This window comes from Balaenoptera acutorostrata, chromosome 4, assembly GCF_949987535.1.
Source record: "Balaenoptera acutorostrata chromosome 4, mBalAcu1.1, whole genome shotgun sequence".
NCBI lineage: Eukaryota > Metazoa > Chordata > Mammalia > Artiodactyla > Balaenopteridae > Balaenoptera > Balaenoptera acutorostrata.
The window spans coordinates 20,141,610-20,162,660 of NC_080067.1; the positions used below are offsets into that span (position 1 = coordinate 20,141,610).

At 54.0% G+C, this 21,051-nt stretch overlaps 1 protein-coding gene across 1 annotated transcript in view; it reads right to left on the reverse strand.

Moving 5' to 3' along the window:
• RAB6B (RAB6B, member RAS oncogene family) overlaps positions 1 to 21,051 on the reverse strand; it is a 61,298-nt gene that overhangs the window by 33,459 nt on the left and 6,788 nt on the right. The window contains exon 2 of the mRNA XM_007170378.2: positions 548 to 606. Coding sequence (XP_007170440.2) covers positions 548 to 606 — 59 coding nt within the window. The remainder of the gene's footprint in view (positions 1 to 547; positions 607 to 21,051) is intronic.

Below are 21,051 nucleotides of genomic sequence, written 5' to 3' on the forward strand. Positions count from 1 at the left end.
GGGGGTGTGTGTGAGTGTGTGGGTGTCTGTGTGTGGGTGTGGGTGTATGGGTGTGTGTGGGTGTGTGTGGGTGTGTGTGGGTGTGGGTGTGTGGGTGTGGGTGGGTGTGGGTGTGTGTGTGGGTGTACGCACTCATGAAGGTCCAGCACACAGCCACGCTGGAGGAGCAAGTTCTCCTACCGCTCTTTCACGTCCCTCATTTTGCATCTTGCCCATCCTTCTCCACATGATGATGCCCCCAAGAAACCAAACACTGTCATGGTTTAGACCTGCCAGAACACAGACTGAAAGGTGTCCTTTCTCTACTGGAAACATTTCCCTTATTGAGGTTTGCATCTTCAGAAGGGCCCAGGGTCTTTACCGGGCTGGGACCAGTGTGCAGATGGGAAGCTCCTCCAAGGCAAGATGGATGCCCTAGGTCCCAGGAATACCCCACTCTCATCCTAGCATCAGCGACCCTGGGAGGGAGGCTGGCATGGTGTCCAGGTGGCTGTCAAGGCTGCAAACACCATGGGGCTTGGTGGGGGGCAGGGACCCAGGAACTCACCTGGTACGTGTTGTCGAAGCTGTCATACATGAACCGCGTGATCAGAGACGTCTTCCCGACTGTAAAACAACAAGAAGAGAGGGGTTTAGCCGTGATCCGCGCTAGGCTCCTCTAAACACATTTCACGTGACAAAAACAGATAATGAAACAAAAAGCCCAGAGGAAAAGATGAGACGCAGAAACAGAAGTGGGAGGTGGGACCCCCAGAGAGGGACATTGAGGTGAGGCGGCCGAGTCTACACTGGGCGGGCTGCAGGGGCGTACCTGCCAGGCACCAAGGAGGAGGCCTCCCCCTGCCCTGTGAACTCTTACCACCCAAATCCAGGTCTTCCTTGACCCATAAGAGCCCAACTGATGCAAGAGCCATAGATGAAGAATCAGAGCAAGTGTGTGCATTACAAGATGCTCCTGTCACATGGGCCCACGCTCACCTGGAAATACTGCCTTGCTCTTGGTCACAGGCTAGGATGGAGACATGCTCCTTTATTTCAGCCTGGGCACTGATGAGGAAGGTGGCTTTCCAAGGAACCAGGGGGCAGGGGAAGTAAAGGATTCCCCAGTGTCTCTCTTGGGCAGGACTATTTTTCATGACGTGTGCCTGACTGTTCAGCTCCTCGCAGGATGTTTAGCATCCCCGGACCTTGCTGGGTAAATGCCTTCAGGATCCCCCGTCACTGTGACAAGCCTGAACTCCCCTGCACATTTGCAAACGCCCTCTAAGGGGCAGTAACACCTCCAACGGAGAACCACTGGTATGGCTAAAAGAACCAGGAAGTCTCTTGGGAATCCCATAAATGCTGCTAATTTCCCAGATTGCAGGGTTTGGCTTCTGACCTAACCCTGTGCAGGTCCCCTGAGGCCTGGCTGTGGCAGAAATGCCTGCTGCAGCATTTGTGAGCATCTGGGTGGGAAGGAAGGGCGATAGGAATATTTGTTAGGTCAGGCCCAGCATGGAGTGCTACTCCGTCCCACCGAGTCTCAGCCATGGCCCTGGGAGGCTCAGAGGGGGACCGGACCAGCTGAGCTTGGCTCAGAGCTCCTTGTGCTCCAGGCTGCTGAAGACAGATAACTCTGGCAGGGAACGCAAGAGAGCCAGCGCCCAAGAGCTCTCATTCCGCCTCTCCCCGATTCTCGGACGGGATGTCCAGAGGCTGGGCCTGGAAGGGTGGCTGGTCACTGCCTGGACGGAGCAGGGCAACCCAATGGGGCTCCTCCGGGAAAGGTCCTTTTCCAGTTCGGAAGCCTCACTAGTGCACCAGCTGAGTGCAGCCCTCTCCCAACAGCCAGCACTTGTAAGGGAAGGGCAACTGTCTTCCACGGGGAGAAGACACGCTGCTCGGTTCCAGGCCCTCCCAGACCTCGCCCTTCGGGTCTCTTCATTGGGCTGTTGCTGACTTGTATCTTTCATAGTAAAACTGTAATTGTAAGTAGAGTGCTTTCCTGAGTTCTGTGAGTTATTCTGGTGAATTATGGAACCCGAGGAGGGTCGTGGGCACCCCCAGATTTGTAGCCAGCTGGTCAGAAGTGCGGGTGCCCCTGGGGACCCCACTCGCAGCTTGTGTCTGAGGTGGGTGGCAGTCTAGTTGGGGACTGTGCCCGTAAACCTGGGCAGTCTGACACCAGCTCAGAGTGGGGAGTGCCAGGACTGGATTGCAGTACACCCGCTGGTGTCAGAACAGCCTCGTTTCTCTTCTCAGTATCTCTGGGGTGAGCAGTAATACACCCAGGATCTCTTGTCAGTTTACCTGGAAACTGCCCTTTGAGCTTCTAATAAAAATTAAATCTGTAAAGTGCTTTCCAATTGTTTTAAACCTCCACTTAAACTCACACGAAGGTGAGAAGTGGGGGCTTCCCACACCTGGAGGATCGGCTCTGAGGCCACAGAAAGGCCTGGCTGGGAACTGCTTAGGGGACCGACCACAGGGTGAAAAGTGGAGCACCCCGAGCCAGCAGGAGGAGGATGAAATCAGGGAGCGCACGGCATCCTCCTTTTCCAAGAGACAGTGGAAAGTTCCTTCCTGCTCGGGAAGAGAGGTACTGCAGGGCCCCCTGGCAGCTCCCCTCTGGGGTGACACACAGCACCTCACACCTTGGTGAAAGGGACACGGTCCTCTTCTCCTGCAGGCTCTCCCCTGGGGCAGCTGAGGAGGCAGGGAGGAGAGACAGCGGAATCCCCAAAAGCCACTAAAGGAACGGGAGGTTCACGGAGGAGCTGAGAGATTAGAAAGCCCTGCAAGGCTTCTCTGCAAAGTTCCCCTTCTTGAGGCGCCAGCCACTGCCAGTGGCTTCATAGTGGCTTGCAGGGCGACTGTTGGTGGGAGGAGAAAATGCCAAAGAAACAAGTAGTGTCCTGGGACTGTGCAGGAGGTGTGGGGTCCTGGCCAGTGCCAGTATTTTCTGGCCTTTCTCACAGTCACCATTAACAGGCAACACCTGAACCCTCTATTTACGGAGTGCGTCAGGCACACCCCAAGGCTGTGCCAGGCACAGATTTACACGACAGCAGTAAACACAGGAGACGGGACACCCGCCTACCTGAAGCTTGCAGGACTTCTGTGTTTGCGGCAACGCTGTACTAAGCCCTTAAGACCACCCTGGTTAGTCCCCAACCCTGAAGCAGGTACTCATGCACCCCCATTTTATACAAGGGGAAACGAGCTGACAGCTCCTTGCCTAGGGCCAGAGCTGGGCAGGGCCAGGATAAGGTGGTCGGACCAGGGACTGAGCTCCTACCCCTGACGCTCCTCAGCATCTTTGGGTCATGCTGGGTTTCAGGATTCTGCTGGGTCATTATTGCCACCACTGTAGATGTCACGGAGCTCCGGGAATTGCCTTGCCAAGTCAAGGCACCTTTTTCTTGCGATGGGCTGGAGGCAGGGCCTCTCCCTACTCAGGCAGTGCTTGACCCAACCTGCAAGGCCAGAAACTGGGAATTCAGGCACGTGTCGGGCAAACGGAGGGCTCAGCAAAGCAAGGATGGATGGGTTAGGACACCTGGGGCCCAGAACCCCAACTGAGGCCTGGACTGAATGACAGCCTCGTTATCAAAAGGGGATGATTTCTTCCCACTCTTCTAGGTGGTTTTTCTCACTTCTCAGAGCAGAAGCCCTCCTCTTCCCTGCCTCAGAGCTTCCCCAGGACCACCCATACTCTTTCCACGGTTGCCAGGACAACATGGCTGAGACCCTGTCTGAACTTGTCAGCTTGGCCTCCCTGCTTAGAGGCCTCTAACTGCTCATCCTCCCCGCGGCCTCAGTGTGCACCCTTTACTGCAGGCAAGGGTGCATCAACACCATGGCTGGTGTGTCCTGTCCCGGCCCCAACTTGAGCCAGGCCTCCACCCTGACCCATGGCCCCGGGGCTCCAGGGTGGGGCTCACCAGCCTGCAGGGGACCAACGAGCCCTCAGAGCAGAGCCCAGGCAACACTATGCAGCACCAACAGCAGGAAAGGTGCCCCCATGCTTTGTCCCTAGGGCCCTGAGGCAGAGCTTTACAAAGGAGCCCCTCGCCCACTGCTGCCCTGGCATCACGTAAAGGAGCTGGCTGGCTAAAGGGGCCGCCCCATGCACTTCCTGACCCCACACCCCACCCTCAACAACCGCTCTGGGTGGAAGGTGCTGGAACCTGGGTTTGAAGAGCCTGCACAGCCCACCTACCTGGCCACTCTCGTCTCGCCGCAAAGAGCAGCGTGACGGCTGGAGCCGTCACCTGACTGGGCACCACCACTGGGCCAGCCAAGGGGAGGCCCAAGAGGGCAGCGCATTCAAGCAGCTCAGACAGGGCTGGGCAGGGGGAGAGGTGGGAGACCCTCCCCCTGAGGCCCCCCGCCCTCCTGAGGCCCCTTGCAGCCTGTGGGAGGGCCGTCCTCCCCACACAGCCCTGTTCTCAAGGTCATACTGTCCCACTGCCCTTCTAACAACTGCTCTCGGACACCACTGCAGCAACGTGGGGCTCTTTCCCAGGGCAGAGATTCAGCCCTACTGGAAGGATTTTATTAAAAATAAGCAGGCAATCATTATTGAGCTTTTTTCTCTCTGCTCATGGCTCAGCAATATTCTTATAATCTTCTGGTGGTTTAATCCCACATGATTAAGCAGGGAGACGTATTTTCCCTCTTTCACCCAAATGAGGGTGAGAAAATTCATTCCTGAGCACTTACTAGGAGCCCCTAGAAAGAAGGAACGGAAACGCTAACTCTTACTGGGATTCTGCTCAGCGCCAGACAAGAAATTCTTAGGTTTCCTCATTAATCCTCATCATGATCCAATGAGGTGGTTCTTATCCCCAGGGTCACACGGCTGGGAAGCAGTGGAGCTGACGTACAAAACCAGATATGACGCCAAAGACCTCACCTCATGAATGACATTGCGCTGGTTTATGGGAAGGTCTGATCAGCAGCAAAGCAGGAGATCACAAAGGGCAGGGGCCCAGGGGGCTGGGCATCAGGAAGGCTGCAAGGGCAGCTGTTGAACTGTGGCAAGGGGGGGTGAGAGGAGACCAGGTATTTCGGGCGGAGGGAACAGTGGGAGCAAATGCACACAGGCAGGAAGATAAAAGGCTTGTGCAAAGAGATGGGAGGCAACAAGATCAAGGTCATTTCCCCTGTCCTTTGTCTCAGGGAAAATGGGGCCAGACCAGGTGTGTAAGGAGAGGGGTAAATGACAAACACTGTTCAAGTAAGCTACGTGTGGCCACCGAGGTGATTTAAACCAAAGTCCATCTCTGGGGCCAGCTGTAGAGGAAGGGAAGGGACAGACAGATAGAGGCAAGCCCGGTGGGGCAGGGGCTAGATGGCCAGGCCATGTGGTCACATCAAGGAGCACGATTCTCTCCCGGGGTGGCAGGAGCTTCCGAAGGGTCTTAAGCAGCGAGGTGGTGGGAAAGGTGTGGCAGCTCATAATGGCCACGATGGCTCACAAAATATGCCCCATACCATGTGCTCTTCTTACAATGTACCACAGACACCCTATCCAGAGGTAAATCTGCGGGCCTGTGACTGTGGCAGAAATGGCACTGTGTGTGACTCGAAGGCGAGGTTAGAAAAGGCAGCACAGCTTTGGTCTGGAGTGCTCCAGCTCCCTCACACTCTGGAAGCTAGCCCTTCAACCCAGCCACCATGCTGTGAGGAAGCCCAAGGCAGCCTACACGTGGGAGAACCACATGGAGACACCCATGTGCGAGAAACGGAGGCCTCCAGCCAGCAGCCAACAGCCAGAAGACCTGTGGGTGGGCGAGCCTTCAGATGACTCAAGCCCCAGCCTTGGAGCCATCAAAGTGGAACAGAGGCACCCTTTCCCTGCTAGGACCTGCCCAAACTATAGATTCCTGAGCAAAGTAAATATTTTCATCCTCTTGAGCCACTAAGTTTGGGGTGGTTTGTTATAGAGTATTAGGTAATCAGGGCAACAGTTCTGTGCTTTAGGAAGAAAACTTACACTTCTAAAGGGGGAAGGGCCTACAGGGGCCAGATTGGGGGCAAGAATCCAGCGAGGGATGGTGGATCTCAGTTAAAGCAAAGGCAGTGGCGCTGGGGAGAAGTGGAGAGCAGAGGAGAGTGACAGGACCTAGTAACTGGTCAGACTCAGAGGAGAGCCCAGGACGCCTCCCTGACACCTGGCTTTGTGACTAGCACATGATGGGGCCATTCCTTAAGCCCAAGCAAACTGGACAAGGAGCAAACACCAAGTCATCACTCTGGATTCAGGTCACCCATAAAAGCTTTCTTTAAAATTGTCAGACCAAAGCACAAATACCAGCACTACATTCAGAAAAAAATCATTACATAATGATGGGTAATAATCATTCAACCTCATGAGCTGAGGATCTAAGCTTATTTTCCATTATGGATGTCACCACGGAACAGTCCTTTCCTTACCCACATCTAAGCTTCGGGCCCAGAGGTCTTGCAAACACGTGGGCTGTCCCGATGAGCTCGGTTCCACACACCCTGAAGTTCCACCAGTGCAAGGTGGCCCTACACAGTCAGCTAGCAGCACCCACCTGGACCTCACCCATAGGGGCCACTCACTCCACCAGCCTCCCATGGGCCCCAGTCCCCATCTCAGTGGCAGGTCCCAGGTAAAGAGATTTTTGTACATTCAGGTGGCTTCTAGGTAGCTGCAGAGGACGTGAGGCCTCTCTACTCATTCAACAAACACCCAGTGGGGCTTACTCCGTGCTAGACCCAGGCTAGGCACAGAATTCACAGTGAGAAGCAGATGTCCTTCTGCCCTACAGTAGCCCTCACCCAGTGGCAGAGCCAGATTCAGGTGCAAACACCTAAGATGCGAGGCAACTTGAGAGGGGGTACCGAGAGGCCAACAAAAAGGCAAGGCCACTCTCTGCTGGGGAATTGCAGAAGCATCCTGCAGGCGGTGGCATTTGGGCTGGGTCTTGATTGGTGAAGACGAGGCATCAGGGGGACAGCATTCCCAGGAGAGGGACCAGAGGGGTCTGGTGATGTGAGGCTGAGGTGTCCTCCGCATACAGCTGTCCCTTACCCACATTTCGCCATGGCTGCCACGTGAAGCCAGACTCCCAGGGCTTTGGGGTCGGTGCCTATGAGAGTTCCCGGGAGTGGCTGGTGCCCGGGCCACAGGCTGACAGCTGAGTGGGCTGTGAGCCCCCAGACTCCCACTCCGACACTCTCTCGCTCCAGGAAGGACCCCTCTCTGACCTGTCACCTCCACTGTGGGTGAGGGTGGAGGTGGAAAGACTGCCTTGAGGGCCAGAAATGGGGCAAAATGTGAGGCAGAGCGCAAGAAGTTCGCTGGAGACTTGGTAGAGGGTCTGCCAAGACCTGGCAGCGTGTGTCCCACCCCTGGGGTCCCCCCCACCGAGCCACACCCGAACCTTGCCCCACAATCTGTGCCCAGCTGCTCACTCACGTTTGCTGCCCACACCAACGCAGGGGAGCCGCTGGATGGTCAGTGGGGTCCCCCCTGGTCCTCCTTGGGGTCACAGAGCTGGGCCCAGGGTGGCAGGCAGGAAAGATGTGGCAGACCTCACTGCCATCTCCAGGCTGCCCTGGCGGGCTGCCCACCTCTCAGACACTTGTGTTTTTAGGAAAGCAGTCCCCATGCCAGGGAAAGGGTCTCTGCATTCTTGGCCCATAGCCCCATCAGCCTGCCCAGGTCAGAGAAGGTCTGAAGCTGTCACAAGGTGGCCCTCGGGGCTGAAAAGGCAAATCTGCTTCCCCAGGGCTCAGACCAGCAACCCATTCCTACAATGGGCCCAGCTAACTCAGGTGTCCCATCAGCTCAGTTTTCAGAACACAGATGGGAAATGCTGGGGAGTGCTGGGAAGGGCCTGCCATGGAGGGGCCCAGTCCTCATCCTGATGCTGGGAAGGAGGCCAGTCCCTTCCTGGTCCAGTGTCCCTGCTCTGCAGGGGCCTGGGGAGACGGCTCCACCAGTCCCATGCACCTCCCTGCCTACCAAGTCCCCCATTCCTGGCCTGACCATGGGGTGCACAGCCCCCAGGCCCTGTGGTGATAAGACGAACAACTGGAGACACCAGCTTCATCTGTCTGATCCTTGTTTCCTTTTGTTCTATTTTCACAAACCAGAAAACCCAGCCCTGCCCTCCTGCAAGATGGAGAAGCGTGGGGTGCTGGGCGCCGGGCTCCTGCTGCACACCCCACCCTGCCACCTCATGCTCAGAAGAGCTGCTGCAGAATAGGGCTCTGCCAGCTCCTACCTGAGCCCTGAGGCGCCAGCTGGCTCACCATAGGCTAAATGAGGAAACACGTGAAAATCCCATTTCAAACCATCCCCCCAAAGACTCAGGCGGTAATTAAGAAATATGCAAAGCTCTTAATTGGACACTTTAATTAAGTGCATTAATTCCCTCTGCCAGAGGATGCTCAGTCACCTGGGCCTCACCGGGGACCCAGGGAAGACAGAACAGAGGAGGGAGGAGGGAGGAGGGAGGAGGGAGGAGGGAGGAGGAGCGGAGGGAGGGGTCGCAGGACAGTGGTAGGGGCTGGTCCGGCCCAGGCCCTTTCTCCTGCTCCAGCTGGGAGCCTGGTCCATGCCCGATGCTCTCGCTTTCCCACTGTCCTCCAACTGTCCGCATCTGCTCTGTCTGAGCCCAGTGATGCCAGGAAAGCCTGCCCTGGGTCAGTGGCTGTGGGGTGTCATCCACTCCCTCCCCCCACCAACATATATCTCACCTCTGCCACTCACTGAGCTAAGAGGTCATTATTCCAACGAGGTCAGGCTAGATGGTCTTTAAGGGCTGCTTCCAGTTTGAGGCGTGACAATGCTTACCAAGCCTGAAATGCAGCTAGATAAAAGGACCAAGGGAGGGGCTCATTTCCAGCTGTGGGCGGAGTCCCTCTGACCCTTGGGTCTCGCTAACCTTCAAACATTTCATCCCATTCCCACTCCCACCTCCACCGGCCTGGAGCCCTGAGAGCCCAAGAAGGGGCTGTGCTCCGCTGTCTGCTCTGGTGGGAGGGCGGAGGGGCACGGAGGCCAGGGAGGGTGCACCAGGCTGCGCGTTGGCATGACTGCTGTGCCCAGGAGTGCTCGCACTCATCTGATAGCCTGGGTTAACCCTCTCCATTTTTCCCCCACAGAAGGATCACCGGTGACTATATTATTTAAAATAATATCAGGATACAGTAGCTTCCTATCAATAACAATAGTGGATAGCTGCCCAATTCCTTGGAATGCCCCTACTGTGTTGGGGAGGTCTAAAGCCATCCTCCCCAATGCAAGAGCCTCCCTTGCAGCTCTGTTGTAGGCATCCGACCTAGACTTCTCACATCAGATGCTCACGTGAGACTCACCAGAAATGACCGACATGAATCTAGTGAGGTGTGGGATGTCCCTGGATTCTGATGTGGGTTTCAACATCAGCCTTTGACAGTACTCAGCAGAGGGACTGTGTCTCTCCCTGGACCAGTCCTGGTGTGACTCAGGCTGCTGCTCCAAGCCTGGTTCTCTGACTCTGACCCTCCCAGAGACTCTGCGCTCCCCAGTCATTGCTCTGATACACTGTCTGCTTGAATCAGCTGGAGAGTGAGAGTAGATTTCTCTTATTTGCAACTAAGAATTTTGAGAGGGATATAAGGGAAAGGATAAATAAGCTAAAAAGAGAAGGCTAGAGCAAAAAGTTTGTTCATAGACATACATCTTAAAGTATATTACCTGATCATTAAAGTCAGACTAAAAAACTGCCTGAGCTCTCTGGAGGTCAGAGCAAAAAAAAAAAAAAAAAAAAAAAAGCTAACGTGATCAACTGTACGATTCACAGTATTCATAAGACAAGACCAAACTAGTTGTTAATGATGAGATTGTAATAAGAGCTGGATAGCAGAAAGTTCTTGCAGAGAGTCCAGAGCACAGAAATCACGCAGCAAATTTACGTTTATATAATTAATTGCATGAACATCACAGATGAAAATCAAGAATACTAACTAGACCAGACAACAATCCTGTCCAAGCCAATGTTCTCACTCATGGGCCCAGACCAGTGTCCCCTACAAATAAATGATTAAATGAAAAAACAAAGACCCAAGATGTTAGCTTCCAGTCATCAGATTTATCTTCTCACTGGAAACAATCACAAGACAGACAAAATATATGAAACAATGATTTTCAAGACAGTACATAAGGGCAGTACAGGACAGTAAACCCTGAGAGACATGAAGCAAATCAAGTGAGCCCCCCAACTGCCCCCAAATTGTTGCCTTGAGAAAACTTCAGGACATGGCACAGGGAATGGGGAGATAGAGCTGAGAGTCTGGAGAAAATAAGGCAGCTGAGGTTCACAAGAGAGGAAAGAGGTGCACAGAGAGAGAGCGAACACCAGAGGTCTGCGAAGCAGCTCCCTTAAGTCTTCAGCTGAGGACTGATCAGCAAAGGTGTGTAAAGAAACTGCTCAAGACTTGGGAAAGAACCACCCAAATGGATTAAAAAGGAAACAGTACCTGGCATCTATATAGGCCTGGGATAGTGCCTGTTCCTACCAGCCAGAGTGAAAAGCTTCCTCATTCATGGGACATTGGGAGAGAACTCTGAAGGGCTGTGCCTCAAGAGTGGGAAATAATTAGCCCCAGACTGAGCACCACTCCAGTCCCAGCTAACAAATCCTAAGAATTTATGGGAATACAAAAACCATCCAATACACAACATGACAAAATTCACAATGTCTAGCATCCAATAAAAAATTACCAGGCACGAAAAGAAGCAATAAAATAAATCCTTAATAAGGAGAAAAAAAATCAGTCGAAACTGACACAAATGTTAGAATTAGCAAACAAAAATATTAAAAAAACAATTATTATGACTACATTTCATATGTTCAAAAAGTTAAACAGAGATGTGGAAGATATTTAAAAAGACACAAATCATCCTTCTAGAAGTAAAAACTACAATGTGGGAAACGAAAAATACACTAGATGGGCTAGCAACAGATTAATCCCAGACTAAACGCAGAAGAAAAGATCAATGAACTTGAAGACAGAGTAATATCTAAAATAAAACACAGAGTAAAAAGAATAGAAATAAATTACTGGAACACTAGTGAGCTGTAGGATGACATCAAGTAGACTAACATACATGTATTTGGAGTTCTCGAAGGATTTGAAGAACGTTTTACTGAAAATATTACAAATTTGAGAGAAAATGTAAACCACAGATCCAAAAAGTTCAACGAACCCCAAGCAAAGGAAACATAAAAGACACCACACAAAGGCACATCATAATCAAATTATACCAAATCAGTGATAAAGAGAAAATCATAAAAGTAGCCAGGGAAAAATGACACACTATATACAGGGAAACAAAGATAAAGAAGACAGCAACTTCTCCTCAGACACAATGCAAGCAAGAAGACAATGGAGCAATATCTGTACAGTCCTGAAAGAAAAACTTATCAACCTAGAATTCTGTAACTTTCAGACATATACTATATAACATCTTTCAAAGACAAGGATGAAATAAAAACTTTTTCAAATACTCAAAAGCTGACAGAATTCATCAGCAGCAGACCTGTACAGGCAGTACTCCAGGAAAAAGTGAAATGACACCATATGGAAATGTGGGTCCACATAAAGGAATAGTGAACACAGGGAATGGTCACTACATGGGAAAATGTGTAAGATTTCTTTTGTATCATTGAAATCTCTTTAAAAGATAACTGACTGTTTAAACAGAAATAACAAGAATATATTGGATCACAGGCCTAAGAAAACATAGAATAAAAATCTTTGTTACCTTGTCAGAAACCATGCAAACCAGAAGAAAATGAACTGACATCTCTGAAGTACTGAAAGAAAAATATTGTCAACATAGAATTTTATACCCAGCAAAAATATTTCAAAAATGGAGTTGATATAAAGAAGTCAGATGCCAAGACAATTTCTTGCTAGCAGATCTACAACACAAGAAAGGAAGTTCTTTGGGCAGAAGGAGCAAGACACCTACACACTCACGCTTACATCACACATGGTCAGCACACACACTGACAGGCCTGGATTTTACTCTTGGCTCTGCCACTTATTTGCTGTGTGACCTTGAGTTAGTTACTATCCTCTCTGAGGCTCAGCATCCTCATTTGTACAATGGAGGCAGAAGTGCCTATCTCACAGAAGTGCTATGAATCCCACAAGAGCAGTAAAATGTTAACATTCTGGGTGGAAGGCATGTGAGAAGTCTTCATACTAGTCTTACAACTTTCTATAAGCCTAAACTTACGTCAAAATAAAAAGTTAAAGGAAAAAACGAAATATGATTTTTTAAATTATGCACACACATACATATGTGTGTTATATCCCTGTCTCAGATTCTGCACACATTCAGGAAATGGCTTGTTCTGATTAAACATTGTGGTCAATGTGAAATTTTCCTAAGGAAATAGAATATAACTGTACATCAACAGTCTTCACCAAGAACAGGGACCTAGCTGGGCATTGGGGAACTGCTTTGAGCCCTTCTAACCACAGGCCAGGAGATGGAGTAAGCCTGGACAGGACAGCTTGATGGGCAGAACCCTGGCATAACCATCATGTGCTCATGCTCACTTAGATGCATGCAAACACACACACACACACACACACACACACTCTCTCTCTCTCTCTCTCTCTCTCTCTCTCTCTCTCTCTCTCAATCCAGCAGGCACCAGAAGCCCTGGTGTGTGGGGGAACTCTCTAGTACCCCTGGTGTCTTAGCTACAAAACTGAGAACCTCATCAAGGATGACGTCTTCAGGATTTCTTGAAAACCACCTGAGCCTGAGCACACAGCTCATGTGGGCTGCAGAGTTCCTCCCCACCATGGCCAGCTCACCCACTGTCTGGACCCTCTCTACCTCACTGAGTCATCTTGAACACTCTTCTCAGCTTCAAAGAGGTGCTGGGTCTCCCCTCCAGGTCCCAACAGCAGCATCAGCACCTGCTAGCTTTGAGTGCTAGCCACTCTCCACCCCCAGCTAGAACAGGAGCCCCTGCCTGCGGTGCACACACTCTGGCTTGGCTTCCCTGGACAGTCAGACCTGGATGGGCAGGATGCACTCCATTCCAATTGGCTTGAGGCTCAGCCCAACTCTAGTCAGACCCTACGCTGGCCAATCATGTCACATGTCTGAGTAGCTGCATGGGTGCTGTGAAGAATTCATCCATAGTGAGGATATGTATGTTTGAGAGAAGGAAGAAACACATGCTAAATTCCCACCACCAGCTGATCTTTTGACAAGGCTGGTGTTAATGCAATTTGGTAGTTTCTTTAACTAAGAGGAACTATTGGTTCATCCACAGCATGGAGGTTGGCAAAGTAATATACGTACATGCTAACATTTATACTTCTCCTCCTAAGGCAAATTGCTTGTGGCATTGCTATTAAAAGCCTCATTCACAGGGAGAGGACAGTGGGGCAGTGACAATGCGTAGACAGAGCGCTGAGAGCCATGGCTTGTGTTTTCCAGATTATCAGCTGACGTCCAGTCAGAGGGGCCTTGTGACAGTGGACCCACAGCCCTCATCCAAGGGGGCCCAGCTGTTGCCTGGCCATGAGATCAAGCTCGCCTGGTCAGGTGGAAGGTGGCCTCAAGGTCACAGGCTGCTGGAGGCATGGCATCCTTCAGAGGAACGCTGGGCTGGTGCTGACCAAGGGTGCTGACTCCAAGGCCTCCCCGAGCACAGGGAGCTGTTCCTGGCACTTGTGGGGGCCCAGCGCCCCCTCCTGTCCCTGCATACCCTCACACAGCCTGCTCACTCTGTGCACCTTGCTGCTTTGCCAAAGAGGAAATGGGCACAATCCCAGCCCCTGCACGTCCAGAGCCAGCTGGTGAGGGAAGAGTGGATGTGGAGACCTTCCCATTCAGTCCACAGAAAGAAGACCCCTCCTGCCCTCAGGATGGGCTCAAGGGCACCTGCTCAAGATTCACCTGGAGAGTAGGGATGGCCTTCCAGGTGAAGTTTAGAGACGAGGACCATTGTTTCGGGGGTGGAAGATGCACTCTAGATCTCCGGACCCCTGGGCCTGAGAGTGAGCACAGGACCACCCAGCAGGCAAGGAGGATTCTTTGTCTCCAGCCCTTGTGGACCAGAGATGACTGCTGGCCAGGCACTGAGGTGGCCGGAGGGCCAGGCTGGGGAACAAGGAACTGGGCGTATATCCAGGTCTGCCCCTGGACTTGGATGCCAGGGTACCAAGAAGATGTATCCAGGCTCACTTGTCCCATCCCACAAGCTCCAGATCCTTAAGGAGCCCTTCTCCAAAGCAGCACCACAGAGGGTGTGAGCCATCGAGGACTCTGGAACTAATTTTGTCCAAGCCTCTCACTGAGCTAGGAGATGTGAGGTCAGAGAAGAGGGGCCGCTTGCCCAGGATCACATGGCCCCAGGGTCACGGCCAGATAGTAACTCCTGGTACAGAGCCAAGAGCTCCACTTCAGAGGTTTGCCTGAACCCATCAGGCTTACGGAAGTATGCCCAGGACAGGAAGATCATGCCTCCTGAAGCCACAGTGGAAACACACAACATGGGAGGAGCAGCAGAGATTAAAACTCACTAAGGCCCTGAGGTCTGGCTTCTAGAAGGATCACAGATCAGAGGGGCCTCAGGATACCAAGTCATGGCAAGAAGGCACCTAGAGATCATCAGATCCAGTCCTTCGCGTAACAGAGGAAAAACTGGAGGCCCAGGAAGCAGGAGGGTTTGCTCAAAGCTGCACGAAGGGAGAGCAGTAGCAGAGCAAGAACCAGGACCCGACTCCCGGGGCCTCCCTCCTCCCACGGCCCCAGCCAGCTGCTTAACCAGGAGCAGGTCATATCCCTCACGGAAGCTCCAACTCCTTGTCTGCAAAAGGAGGACATCTCTAAGGTGTGTCTTCCCTGGAAAAATCTTCACCCCATCTGTATTAGTTATTTGTTGCTGTGTAACAAATACCACAAAGTTAGTGGATCAAAACAACATACATGGGCTTCCCTGGCGGCACAGTGGTTGAGAATCTGCCTGCTAATGCAGGGGACACGGGTTCGAGCCCTGGTCTGGGAAGATCCCACATGCCGCGGACCAACTAGGCCCGTGAGCCACAACTACTGAGCCTGCGTGTCTGGAGCCTGTGCTCCGCAACAAGAGAGGCCGCGATAGTGAGAGGTCCGCGCACCGCGATGAAGAGTGGCCCCCACTCGCCGCAACTAGAGAAAGCCCTCGCACAGAAACGAAGACCCAACACAGCCAAAAATAAATAATAAATAAATTTTAAAAAGAAAAACATACATTTATTATATCCCATTCCCCTGGGGCAGGAGTCTGGGCACGGCTTTCCTGGGACCTCTGTTCGCAGTCTCACAAGGCTACAATCATGGTATTGGCAGGGCTATGTTTCTTTCTGGAGCTCGGGGTCCTCTTTCAAGCTCCTGTCTGTGGTGGCTGACCAAATTCAGTCCCTCGTGGCTGGAGGACTGAGTCTCCATCTTCTTGGGGGCTACCGGCCAGGGGCTGCTTTTCCCCTAGAGGCCACCCACAGTTCCTCACCACATGACCCCTCACTGCCCTCTCACCACATGGCAGCTCACGCCTTCAAGGCCAGCAGAGGAGTCTTTTAGAGAAACAACCATGGGAGTGACAGCCCATCATCTTTGCCATACTATGTTGGCTAGACCCAAGTGTCGGGTTCCATCTGCATTCAAGGGGAAGGGACTAGGCAAGGGGGTGACTCATTCAGGGTCACCTTAGGTTGTACCTGTCGAACCATCTCACATCCCTAAAAGATGGCCCCTCTACTCTTCCCTCAGCCCCTGCCTCCTCTCCTGCGGCGGTGTTAGTGGCTGGTCACCTGCAGCAGAAGCTCGCAGGTCTCTCTGTTTAGGACTGAAGGCCCCAGGTGCCCTGCACGGAGGCTGTGGTGGGCAGGGGCTGTGACCACCTCACCATACATTTCCCACAGCACTTCCAGCCCCCCGAGGTGAGGTGGACAGATGAGTGGACATTGCTGTCCAGACCAGAGCTCTGGCTTAGAGGACCCTTCGGCTCCATGACGGAGAAAGGGGAGGAGCTGGCTCTTCTGGCCCAACACCTGGGGTTCTGCCCTCTTCTGATGCAGGTGGGAGAGAACCAGTGTGGGCGGGCTGGCAGGGCACCTTTCCAGGCCTGCATTTCACATTCTGACGTGGGCAGCAGCCGGCAGTGCTTTGGCTGCATGTGGGGGAGTGATGGATTAGAATCAGGGGAGAATTTCCGGATCCTGGTGCTACAAGTAGGATCTGCTAATATCCCTAAAATAAGTGGCTAATCTGAGAGTGGCTTTTTTTTCCCCTAAAAATAAACCCTTCTCAGAGGTGCTCTCTACACAGAGAAGAGCAGAACCAAATAATCTCCTGGCCCCAAGGCTTGACCCTACTTGCAGCAGCCCACGCTGGGAACTGCAGGGTGCCAGTGGGGCAGAGCCAGCTGGCCTTGGGGAGGGAGAGACGAGGCTCTGTCTGCTCATGGAGGCCCGGTGTCGCAGCACTGGGGCCGTGGAGCTGAAGAACGCCCCCCCTCATCTCCCGGGGCCGAGGCGAGAGCCCTTCTCTCCACTCCTGCTCTGCCTGGCGAGGGTCGTCGGCCTCCTCACAGCTGCAGCCCCCACCCCTCAGCTCATCCTCCACATGAATACAGAATTAGTCCCGCCACTCCTGTGCCCCAGCAGGGATCAGTGCCTCCACAGGACCCTTTAATTCTATTTGGTCGGGGCCCCGGGACGGAGAGCACCATTGCCTAGAGCCTTCCGCCACCCGGGCTTTCCCAAGGCCGCAGCGTGTGGCGGCCAGCAGGCCTGTGAAGGTGCGCTCCGGCACCTGCGTCTGGTGGGGGGGCCTCCCCTCAGTGCCTCCATGGCCCTCTCTTCCCTGCACTTCCCGACTCCCCCCTCGCCTTCACTGGATGGGGAAACACACAAGAAATGTGTGTTTGAATGCTTCACTTTACCCTCTTCAGTCCGTGTGATGTTTATTCCCCGCTCGTCAACAGGGTCAGAACAGAACATTTTCTCTACCTCTCTCGGAATCCACACGCCTCCCCTAGAGGGACCTGACGCCTATGAGGAGGTCACACTTGCAGCTCTGCAGTCCCGAACCAGGGATGTGTCTCTTGGTCCTGCTTCTGCCCCGGGATGGGGGCAACGGGGGTCCCCAGCGGGGTTTCGAACAGGTCAAAGCTGGGCTGAGCTGCTTGCGGCCAGCTTCCAGGCCCTTTCCTCTAGGCCAGCAGCTCCGGGCAGGGGTGACACCTCTGCTGAGCACCAGCCAAGGGCACAGGTCTCCTTACCCACTCTGACCTCACAGACCATTAACGTGGCCCTGCCCACAGGGGCCCCTGAACCGTGCTGTGACCACTGACGAGGCATAATTAGGATATTCTCCCCCTACCAGCTACCCCGGCAAAGGAATACCCAGGTGGGGCTCAGTAACCTCCATGGGCAGAAGACATGAGGGGCAGGGAGCAGAGGTTACCAGGGCTTTGGAGGGTGGCGTTTCAGGCCTTGAGAACAGACCATCAGACCGTGAGCGGGCCTGCGGGTGGGGGCCAGGTGCAGGAAGGCAGCCCCCTGTCTCCACGCCAGCTCCCTGGCTCCCACCCTTTGCCTTTTGCACAGCCAGCTTAAGACTAGGTTTCTGTTTCCAAGGCGGGGAGGGAAGCTCTTCCCCACACAGTCCTCCCTCAAGTCCTCAGGGACGCCTGAGCTGGCTGGGGAGCTGGAAGCTGGCAGAGAAGAGCAAGGGAATCTATGGAAGAAAGCAAAGGAAGGGAGTCCGGTGTCTGCTGGAAGAGAAGCCCAGCAAGGGAGGCAGTGGCAGGAGGCTGCACAAGAGGCAGGAGCTCACACACCCAGCGGCCCGCTCCTCTCCAGGTGTACACCCGCCCTGAGCAGCTGGCAGACGGGAAGAGTCTGGAAAGGCTGCCAGCAGTCCCGGAGCACCCAGGGCATTGTGGAGGCTGGAAGGGCAGAGCAGCTTAAGGCAGCCAGTTTGGGTACATCTGGGGACAGTGTGGTCTTGCAGAGAAGGACAGAAGTCCCTCCTCTACAACCCTTCACTGTTCCTGAGTCCTCAGTCAACAGAGAAAGGATCAAGAAAATGTACATTCCCAGCAGAGGTGAACTTCAGGGCTGGAAGGAAGCTCAAGCTGATACCTGTCACAAGGCCTCCTCTAAATTCCATCCTCTGAATGTTCCCAGCCGGCCTGGTTCAGGCCACCTGGATCTCCTGCCTGCAAGTGGGCCATAGCCTTGTCTTCTAACCCATAAGCATGTCCCTCCTTGGTTGAAGCCCCCCATTGGGTCCCAGCTGCCTGCAGGGAAGACCCAGACTCCTGTGTGTGGCCTGACCCTGCTTCCCCAGGTGCAACTCCTCCCACCACGTTCCCCCAACCACGCCAGAGCCCAGCCATGTGAAGGATACCCAATTCCTTGGAAGGCCCAGGCCCATCACAGCCCTCAGCCTTGGCACAGCTGGGCACTCTGCTCATGATGCCTCCCTCACCTGCCAGTGAATTCCTGCTCACGGTGCACCACCTCCTCCGGGAAGCCTCCCCTGATTCCCCAGCAGACCACACCCGCAGCCTTGCTTGTGTAGTTGATACTCACATCAGCACTGGCTGAGGCTTATGATCCACCTACCTCGGTCCAAGAACTGTCCCACTCACAACACCGCAGACCCTCCAGCCTGCAGTCCCTGGGCCATGTCCTCAGGGAAGGACAGTGGCAGTGAACTTGAGGTGCTCTGCTTGTGAGCAGCTGTGGGGCCACAGGGGGTCAGGGTGAGTCTGTCCCCCTCCCTGCCAGGCCAGGCAGCAGGGAAAACGCCGGCCAGTGAGTCAGAGACCCGGGGGTCCTTCCCAGCTCAGCAATAGCAGCTTCTGGGTCCCGCACCCTGTGTAAACACCTTCGCCTCTCAGAGCCTCACTTCCCTCATCTACAAAATGGATAAGCAGCTCTACCTGTCAGATCACAAGAACGCCGCCCTGCAGCTCACTACACAAAAACGGTCCATCAGTGATTCTCCAAACCTTGCACCCCTACTTCTCTTCCCCTCATACATCTACAAGCAGCGGGGGAGGGGGGTGCCGTCACTCTTTCACCAACAAAATTACCTCTTACTGGAGCATTTAGCATGTGCCACATATTGATGTATTAGACACATCTCGAAAGTCCAACAAGGTCATAAAGACCCTACTGTCTTGGAGGGAAATGAGCACCGGGGCTCCTCATTTCTGAGGACCCTCTCTCTCTGGGTGTTACATCCCAACACCCAGACAGAGAGGGCCAGGCTGGGGTGGAAGCCCAGGGCTCAAGAGGATGCCGTTGGTGATGGAGCTGGAGTAGGAGCTGGGACTGGTCTACTGGGGACACCGCATATCCCTCGTGGCTCTGGCCCCTTCCCAGCCCTCCCCGCTTACCACCCTCCCACCTGGCTACAGAAGGAAGTGTCCTGGAGTAGGAGTACCTGGGAGCTGTCACCCATTCTGTTGTCCTCTGTATGGGATAAATGCCTGTCAGCAGGAAGGGCAAAACAGCTCCATCTCTGTTGCCTGGCAACCTGAGCCAAACACATCATCAGAAGGGATGAACCAGAGCACCCTGAGGGCACAGTAGGTAAGGCTGGGCCCAGGTAGGTGGGCCTAGAATGCTGGCCAAGAGAAGAGGTGGCAGACTGGAGAGGACCCTGCACTGGAGCCCAGGGCAGTTCCAGGGGAAACAGTTGGCAGAGGCCCTGATCCCATGCATTCATCCCTGCAGCCCCTCTGACCTGTGCCGTGCCCAGCTGGGAGTGTTACTGGCTTGGCATCATACTCTAAGCTGGTGCTGAATTACAGAACCACTTAGAGCTCCACTGGCCCTAGCGATCACCAAGTCCACTAGCCTCCAGGGACATATCGAGAAAGCGAAAGATGGGCTGGGGCTAATCCAACCACACGGCCAGCTGGTGGCAGACCCTAGACAGCATCAGTGTCTCCAGGGCCCTGATATCTCCAGCCCTGGAGGGAGAATGAGGCCAGAGGAAGGGCTGCCCCCAGAGCAGGTAGGAACCAGCTTCTCAGTGCGACTGGTTCTTCCCTTCTGAGTAATGAGTTCTCAGCTAGAACCTGGGGAGGGTCCTTCCTCCATGGCAGTGGGCTGCAGGCCGACTTAGAGGACTTTAGTGCCGCCATCCCTATCAGCTCCCTTCAAACCATCCCAGATAAGCAGCTCACCCTGTATGAGAACAGAGTGCCTGCTATGCAACCCAGCTCCGTCAGCCTCCCACGAGGAGACCCTGCTTCCTTCCGAGAGCCCACTGCCCTCCTCCCGGCTCAGGCACCCAGCGCCCCTCGCCAGCCTGGGGGAGTCAAAGGCCTCCTCCCGCCCACCCCCACGCTGTGCTTACAGGCTCCTCCTCAGCAGAGAGCGTGGCACGTAATTCCCTAGGAGGCATTTACGGCGGACCTCGTTTCCGCCTGGCCTGGGCCTGCCTTTGAGGCACGAGGCCCAACAGTCCATGGTTTCTCATGGTGACCTGGGTTCGGATTCCAATCCTGCCACACGAGCAGAGAGCCCTTGGACGTGACCAGCTCTCTCTGAGCCTCTGCCGCCCGGCCTGCAAAACAGGGTGAACCTCACGTCTATCCACAGGGTGCTAGGAAGATCACAATGCCTGTGTGGAGCCTCGGGCACAGTGGGTTTTCCCAAATGCCCACTGGGTTAACTGGGGGAGGACTGGACCCCTCCCCATCCACCCTCCTCTCCAAGCCCCTAGAATGACAGACCCTCCCCTAGCGGCGATGTGACCAGGCCACTCCCCAGCTGAGGATCCTCCACCAGTTCTCCGCTGCCCTCGGGATAAAGTCCCAGCTCCTGGCCGAGCCAGCCTCTGTGACCTGCCCTCACCTCATCTCCAGCCACAGGGGGAAATGGGTGAGCCAGTTATCCCAATACTGGAAACCCCTTTCTCGAGGGAAATCCCGCTAAAGCAACAAGCCCATCCCCCGACTGCCCAGGCCCTGGAAGAAAGCTGTGGTCTCCAGCACGGAGCGC